At 36.0% G+C, this 8,561-nt stretch overlaps 1 protein-coding gene across 2 annotated transcripts; it reads right to left on the bottom strand.

Moving 5' to 3' along the window:
- Positions 1 to 648: 648 nt before the first annotated feature.
- On the bottom strand, positions 649 to 8,099 carry LOC134238310 (ubiquinone/menaquinone biosynthesis C-methyltransferase UbiE-like). Of its 2 annotated transcripts, none has more exons than XM_062720434.1 (4): positions 7,969 to 8,099; positions 3,579 to 3,734; positions 1,810 to 2,037; positions 649 to 1,498 (listed from the first exon to the last, which is right to left on the bottom strand). In XM_062720434.1, exons 2-4 carry the CDS (start codon positions 3,696 to 3,698, stop codon positions 1,013 to 1,015), a joined length of 834 nt encoding a protein of 277 aa, XP_062576418.1. In that variant the 5' UTR covers positions 3,699 to 3,734; positions 7,969 to 8,099; the 3' UTR covers positions 649 to 1,012. The 2 variants fall into 2 exon arrangements, with proteins under 2 accessions (XP_062576418.1, XP_062576419.1); XM_062720435.1 differs by having other exon boundaries at positions 7,978 to 8,048.
- Positions 8,100 to 8,561: the final 462 nt, after the last annotated feature.

Raw genomic sequence — 8,561 nt, 5'->3', positions numbered from 1 at the left:
TTGAGATTTTGTTCTAGGATACAAAATCTCTCTTTATATATGATATGAAGAAAATTCAACCGCACATTTTTTGCCCACATAGTCTGAAATATGGCCTATCAGACACCTGTAAGAAGATTGTGAAATCAGACATTAGACTTGAGAATGAGCCTTATTTTAGAATTATCAATTGATCTATTGCAAATTTGTGTAATACTTTTAATAAATATATCCTTTTTGTTGCTTTAAGTTAGTAAGTCAACTTGATACTGGAAAATTTGAGTAAAATATTAAGTAAAATTAGAACATACGTAGCGTCGGAATTGAAAATTCATATGTAAATATCCGACAGTTTAAGTTTTCTTAAGAGAAAATGTATGATTCAATTTTTACATAAAATCAACAGAATGATTCAAATAGGTCCTTGAATAAAATGTGTAAAAATAAACAAAATCGAACCGGTGGTTTCAGATATTTTTTTCTATTAAAAAAATTTTAATGGCAAAAAAACTAGAGGATTCAGTAGATGACGTCACAATATTTGACCTTTGACCTCTTGCTATGACCTTGACCTTTGTAGTACATAAAGAATGGAGACTCCTTATATATGTGTCCAAATATCATTCTTCTACTATGTTTGGAACAAAAGTTACACTGCATTTTAAAACAGACTGTTACATGCTTGTTTATTACACTTAGTTAGCATAAAAACATTCCAAAATGTAAGCCCGCAAGTGACCAACATATAGGATTCTCTGATTTTTCACAAAATATGACGCAAACATGCCAAAACTTATTATTTTTCTTACAGGGATCATTCATTGTTGTCAATATAGTAATCTTATTCTTTTTTTCTCCGGTACTTTCAAGAAATTGGTTAAAATGGAATCCACGGGTGTTTTGTCCTACCTTAAAACGATAATGTGGGGGGTTTTTTTATTATAAAATATACCGATGAATTCAAATTCAAGAGGATCTTACAGTGCATGCTCATCAACAACCTGTATAGCTCAACTACATGACCATTTAACATTTATTTTTGGGCGGCAAGAATTTGCAATGCCCCGAATATGTGAGTTTTCTCGTGAGTGTTATAAAAGTCACGCAGAGTTCCCTCCTCCTTCATTTTCTGCACTCTCTGCACCATGTCTTGAATTTCGGTCTCAGAGCACGTGTCCCAAAATAATAAATGATTCCTCCAATCTTCTTGTAATGGTCCTTCCAAATTATCGTGTCCGGGGTGATAATCTGTTGTTAACATGTTGAGAGCCGTCTTCAGTGTTAACCCAGCCTCGGTCAACATGTCTTTCATCTGCTTATGGTAGGGGAATTTCTTGGCGTATTGTTTCATTGCTCCTGGAACCAAATGACAAAACCAGTAGGCCTCAAATTGCTCAGGAGTTAAAGTGGTAACGGTCAACGCACCTCTTGGTTTTAAAACTCGATAAACTTCTTTAATCGTTTTAGCTATGTTTGGATACGATTTTCCATCAGGATTTATCTCTAAATGATGTAGTACCTAATATAATCATAAAAAATAAATATAATAATACTGTTAGAAAAAAGAGTATTCTTTAATAATGTAGAATATATTGACGTTTTGAGGATTATTCAGTTGATCATGCTGATGACTTTTGTATTGCTGAGATAAACGACGAAAGTCTTGGAAAAGATTTCAATGAGTGATAACATAACACGAAATACGGTATCTCGAAGAAGAATGTGAAATAGCTTCAATTTTCTAGGAAAATTTTGAGCAGTATGTTAAGAATGCCTAAGAAGACCATTTGAGGAAAAAATATAAGAATAAGAAAACTAATTTTAAAGTACCAGATTCATCATAACGCTGTCAAAAGAATTATCTTCAAAAGGAATATTGGGAAGCACTCCTGTTTTGAAGCTAAGCTTGGTCTTCAGATTTGGGGACTGTAGTTTCTCTCTGGCCACGCTAAGCATCCCGTCACTGGCGTCAACAAGAGTCAAACTGCGGGGTTCGTGGTTCAGCAAATAACACGCGTAGTTTCCAGTCCCACAGCCAGCGTCCAGAATATCCATGTCCTGTAAAATGAGGAAAAATTAAACGTTTATTACATAGTCGCCAATGTGACAAATAGGGGTTAGAGCGTCTGGTCTACAGTCGCAAAGAAAGGAGTTTATCCCACTGTGGGACGTCGAAACCGATCCTTCGGACGAGACTGTATAAACCGAGGTCCCATGTCTTAGTAGGTGCTGGCACGAAAAAAGATCCCTCCCTGTTCAATACCCCTTATAGCCGAGTATAAGACAAAATTTGCAGCTCTCCACCGGCAAGTGGTGGTACTGTAAATCACTTTTTATTCGCGAGAATTTTATTTTTGCGTAATTACGCGAGACGGTTTGCTCGCGATCATTTTAATCCACGCGTATTAAAAAATTCCTTAATATTATATAGAACAATGACCACAAATCGTGAAAATTTTGTCTCGCTAATAAAGAGTCAATGACGGTGTCGCGAAAATAAAGTGATCTACAGTACCTCCGTATGAGTTAAAATTCTCGAGAGGGACGTTCAACAATATACAACCAATCAATCATACAACATAATCCATGACTTCAAATTACTCATTATTTGCAGTCACCGTTTGGCGCTATTTACTCTGTGCAGAAGCTTAAAGTATACTCTTGGAAATTCGCAACGAATGGCTTATATTTGTATTCATATGAAGCAACATTTGTTCAAAATCTTACACATGAGAAGAAGAAACATTTATCGTGCCTTCAACTTGACATTTAAGATATATAGAAGACTATTATAGATTAACAATAGTTAATTCCATTCGAATATCAACACGAAATGTCCCAGTGAGCCTGAATTTTAAGATACCACTAGTCTGAGACATTTTTTTCGTACTAGATATTTTACTCGAAATAGACGTTTGATGGTAACCTAACAACAAAGCTCAGTGGTAACCGTGGTGACTTCAACTTTTCAATCCTCAACTTCCCTTACTTCGTCACCAATATACCCTGCATATGGGTTTACATCTCTTGGGTGATTCATTGTGCAGAGCATGAACCAGAGCATAAAACAAGTTTAATTATTGACAGGCAAATTGATGAAACAAGAATATCAGCAGTCTCGTTTAAAGTTATCATTTCGCAAGTTCTATGGTCGATACAATGACCTTGTCACATCAATCATACAATTAATCATTTAAGTCAAATGCTGACTGACGTTTTTCAGACTAACTGTTAGAACATTATTGACACGCTGAATTGTCGACGGGTTTTTCCGTTCTTTCTTGGTTATGACAAAGAGCACACAGCGGATGTGATTTGTCGGCAGGAGATGCTCAGACATCCATGGCACTTAATCCCACCTCTCATGTTGAAGAAGGTCTGTGATTGATGATCTTGATTTGTATGATGGTTCCTTTAGGTTCATGTTACCCTTTCACTTATATCATGTCACAGCTACAATTTATTATATAGATCTACCACTAATATAGATAAAGTCTGCAAAATTGTAAACAGGCATTGAGTTATGCCATTCTTATATGTTCGTTTTGAAGGTGCATATCAACATTACAAAACTTCCAAATCTAGTCATTATATCTTACACCAATGCTCTTTCCGGTAAAATTCTCCATCAGGGATTTGTGAACGTAGGCGTCCGCTACTCGTCTCCTCTTGTCGTACATCTTACAAACCTTATTGTAGTAGTCTGTTATATTACTCATTGTCAGAACTAATGAATGGCTTGTGGACTAATATCCCTAAAAAATTAAAAGAAAGATGAGATCAGTAAGAATTCCATAGTATCTTAAAATTGACAAGGTTTAATTTTGACTCAGGTTTTGGGGACTTTTTAACTCATGCAATTCTCCTACATGTATATGTGAATACGTTTTAAAAGAGACTACACCGATCAGTACATGTACAGATGTTTGTGTATTTGTATTGAAAAATGTGTTACTAGTATTTTTTTAACCCACCATTTCATTAAAGCCTTAATTTTCCTGTTATCATAGACTTATTCAGGATAAGTCAACAAAGAAAGGGAAACGCCTTTTCTTCAGTATATTATTATGAGATTTCTTTTGTTACCTTTCAATACGAGTATATATATACTTTCACTTTCCAGCTCATGACCTACTTTTAAAAGCAAGCATCTATCTGTTAATTACTTCACGTACTACAGATGTTCATTTTACAATTCTAATCTACATGATTGTACATATTTACCAATTTAAGGCCAGATAAAGTTAATCTTTAGATTCTCATCCTAATTTGCAAAAAAAATTAGGGCGGTTGGGCGGATTTTATTTTCTATTTTTTATAATTGAAAATATCAAGAAAAGATGGACTTTTCGTACACATTTGTCCTTATGTTAATACCTATATAAATAGATTTGTATGACTTCTCATAGGCCTTTCCCCCAAATACTTTTTAGTTTCGCCAACAAATCCTTCTGTTTAAAAATTTCTGTAAAATATCACAGATTTCCACCTTTCTAAAAAATTCGATTGTTCTTGGGACTTCACATGTTTGACATTGAAGTAGGTCATATTTGAAAAATCTATAAATATTCTACTGAAAAGTCTGGGCTTGAACATATATGGTTTTAATATTTAACATTTTCTTAACACTTTTATTCTCTAAATTCTGCCAACAATGTTTTATTTATATATTTTTTAAATACAAAATCACATACAGTGGAAATCGTTAAAACTTGACCAGGTGCATTTCCCTCATCAATTTTTACCTAGTAGTTTAAAGTCTCTTCAAAATCTTGCTTATCAAGATGTGTTTAGGCTATTTTTTTTCTCTGCCTCCAGTATGCTGACACATTTTCTTTTCCTTTCATATTTAAACTGCTTTTATTGCCGATTTTTCTCCATTCTTCACATGGCTCTTTTGCTATAAATAGCGAAACACGAACTTTTGATACAAACGGGAGATAACTCTTAAAGTTATATCAAAATTCATACTGAATAAAAAGACACAAGAAACATATATTGACGCAAGCGTCAAAAATTGGCCGCAAACCAATTGTTCCTTTTATGAAGCAACTATTTAAAGACTGAAATGGTGATCTGTTTTTAAAATATCTTATATTTATTTGTTACTATATATCCTGGTGACATTTCACGCTTGTGCACGACATTGCATGATTTTCTTAATTATATAATGCATGTTCAGTATTACATGTATATATAAGCAAAGTACCCCTGGTCCTCAACAAACCGTGGGCCTGTATAATTAAGAGGCATTCACATTAAAAGTTTAAGACTTACTAAAGTTTAATGTAATCTACAACTAGATATACAGTGTAGTTTTAATGTAATAAAAACGCAACAAATATAAGGGGCTCCTTGCTCTCTCTTAGAGGAAAAAACTAGACTCCCTCTAGATCCGCCACTACATTTCTTCTCTTTCAGTTTCTTTGAGTTGTAGCGGGAAAATTCTTGGCACATTGTAAATCGTGCATTATCCTCGTCTGCTAGGGCCAAATCTTGTAATATTCTATAGACTGCTAGGTCTTTTGATGAATTAACATTTAACCCTATTTTTTAAAAATTTTTATATATGTACATGTGAACACGTCATTTTAAAATAAATACGTACGACAAATCCTATTTAAATAGAGAAAGTAAAATTGTGCAATATACATAACGCGGTAATACGAAAAATAAAGACGTTATTTCTCTACGGTTGATATATACTGTATATTATGGTGTCCGGATAGGGCCAATTGCAAAAGCTCACCAGCGCGTTTAGAAAAACACGCCGTTGCGCTAACACAAAACGCGCTGTCACGCTAACACGAGTTCGCACAATACGCTGTCACGCTGACGCGATTTCAAGCAACACGCCAACGCGCTAACACACAACTCGCTGTCACGCTAACACGAGATCGCACAACACGCTGTCACGCTAACGCGATTTTCAAGCAACACGCCGTCGCGCTAACACACTACACGTCTTCGCCAGTTGTGTGTTAGCGCGTCGGCGTGTTGTGCGAACTTGTGTTACCGTGACAGTGTGTTGTGTGTTAGCGCGTCGGCAAGTCTGAACACGCTTTTGAGCTTTTGCAAATGGCCCTATCCGCACACCATAGTACGAGGGTTGATCCAAAAGTAATGTCACTGTGTCCATATCTTTAATATTTGACGTCGTATTATCAAATGTAATGCACCAAAAGATGCATCAACATCAATCTAATCAAAATTGAAATTTTCATTTAATAATGTACATTGAGTTGATTTTATAGATGTTTAAAACATTAAACTTAGGGGGTGTCGCCGCGTCACAACTAAACGTCACGTTTTAAAGTTAATATTGTTAGAATGAAAAATGACATTAAAAAGTATCTAAAAAAATCGTCTAATCGTCCAATATTTCAAAAGACAAAATTTACGACATTTTCTAATCTTTAGTTAAAAATTAAATGGCAGCATTCTTTTTTTTTCAAATAAAACAGTATTGTTTATATGATGTATTGCAGAAAGAAAATGTCGATATGGAATAAAACACCAAAACGAGTTGTAATGTATTTTCCTTCAAAATCGGGAAATCACAAGTAGAAACAGGTATGATGGTAAATCATACTCGCCGAGGAAAGAATGTCAACGAGAGACTTGTTCATAGATGGTTTCAGAGATTTTGAGCGGGTAATAGGTAAATAAATGATCATTTGGGGACAGAAATACATAATATGTACCGAAAGATAGGAGGTCGGGTGGAAACGTTCAATGGCGTCGACGTTGTCTCAAAAGAGATTAGTGGCAGTTTGAGTAATATAAGACACTTTTAAATTTGTCTTATGCTATTGTTCAAAGAATTTTGATGAAGGATTAAATTATAGATAAAATGTACAATTGGTGCCAATTATTCTTAAATAAAATAAAATATGTGAATGTTTTGTGAATATCATTTTTTTTTTAATAAAACGAATGGAAGGCGTTTTTAAAAGTGTGTGTCGGCGCATATCCGTTTTATGACGTTATTTAGGTGCGGCGATTACCATAATTGCACTTCGTACATAATTCGATATTTTGAAAAGTATAAATCATAATAATTTGAATTTTTCAGGACTGATTTAAAATAAGTATAGCTTCAATCATATAAAGTTTTGTTAACTTACGTCGACTAGGAGAAATTTTATCGAAGTTGTGACATTACTTTTGGATGAACCCTCGTATATACATGTAATTGTAGAGACCTCGTTTGCATTGTTACATAATATGCAACTTGTAATGTTCATATCTTAATATAGTCCCACGTTTAGGAATTTGCTATACCAGCAGAATGTTATACGTTAAATACAAATTCAGTAATTGATGTTGACAGTTTCAGCCACGCCGATTTGTGTAATCATTTAGTTATGTAGTTTAGAATTGGCATACTCTAAAACCTGGCCTGGCCCCTTTGGCCTGGCCTGGCCTGGCCTCTATTTTGGCCTCTAATTTGGCTTCAAACCAAATTTTGGCCTGGCCTCAAATTTGATTTTAGCCAAATTAGAGGCCAGGCCACCTTAGAGGCCAGGTAAGGCCAAAGGGGCCAGGCCAGGTTTTAGAGTATGCCCGCAGAAACGCACAGCGACTTCAAACTTTCATATCATATAACCGACCGCCTCCTGGCGGCCGGTAATAAAAATATACTTTTAACACTCAAAAATCAAAATAAAAAACATCGGGGCGGGCCAATTTGAGAGGGGCGGGCGGGGATGAGAATCTAAAGATTAATGATATCTGCCCTAATTGTTCTAATGATTTATCACTGGATTAAAAACAACATTTTAACGAAGCCCGAAGATACCATAGAACTAGATACTAGTATGTGCTCCCAGGGCAGTGCGTATTTGTACGCTGGACATCGTGTATTTTCGGCCTTAAACCAATTGACCCTCACTAGTTCAGTAATGTCGATATAAGACATATCGGTCAATTCAATCGTCGCCTCACTTCAATCTATTTTTCTTTTGCAAATCTTAATGGAATACATACGTGACTTACACTAACTCCAGCTTATTTTGTCCTCTCAATACGAAAAATAAAGGCGTAATTTCTCTACGGTTGATATATACTGTATATTATGGTGTCTAGATAGGGCCATTTTCAAATGCTCACCAGCGCGTTTAGAAAAACACGCCGTTGCGCTAACACACAACGCGCTGTCACGCTAACACGAGTTCGCACAATACACTGTCACGCTGACGCGATTTCAAGCAACACGCCAACGCACAAACACACAAGGCGCTGTCACACTAACACAAGTTCGTACAACACGCTGTCACGCTAACGCAACTTCAAGCAACACGCCAACGCGCAAACACACAACGCACTGTCACGCTAACACGAGTTCGCACAACACGCTTTTACGCCAACGCGATTTCAAACAACACGCCAACGCGCTAACACACAACGCGCTGTCACTCTAACACGCTTTTACGCCAACGCAATTTCAAGCAACACGCCAACACGCTATTTCGCTAACCCGATTTTCAAGCAACACGCCGTCGCGCTAACACACTACACGTCTTCGCGAGTTGTGTGTTAGCGCGTCGGCGTGTCTGAACACGCTGTTGAGCTTTTGCAAA

The sequence above is a fragment of the Saccostrea cucullata genome, unplaced genomic scaffold (genome assembly GCF_032062105.1).
Source record: "Saccostrea cucullata isolate Sc308-1 unplaced genomic scaffold, CSIRO_AGI_Scuc_v1 ctg3244, whole genome shotgun sequence".
NCBI lineage: Eukaryota > Metazoa > Mollusca > Bivalvia > Ostreida > Ostreidae > Saccostrea > Saccostrea cuccullata.
This window is presented reverse-complemented; position numbering and strand designations above follow the sequence as displayed.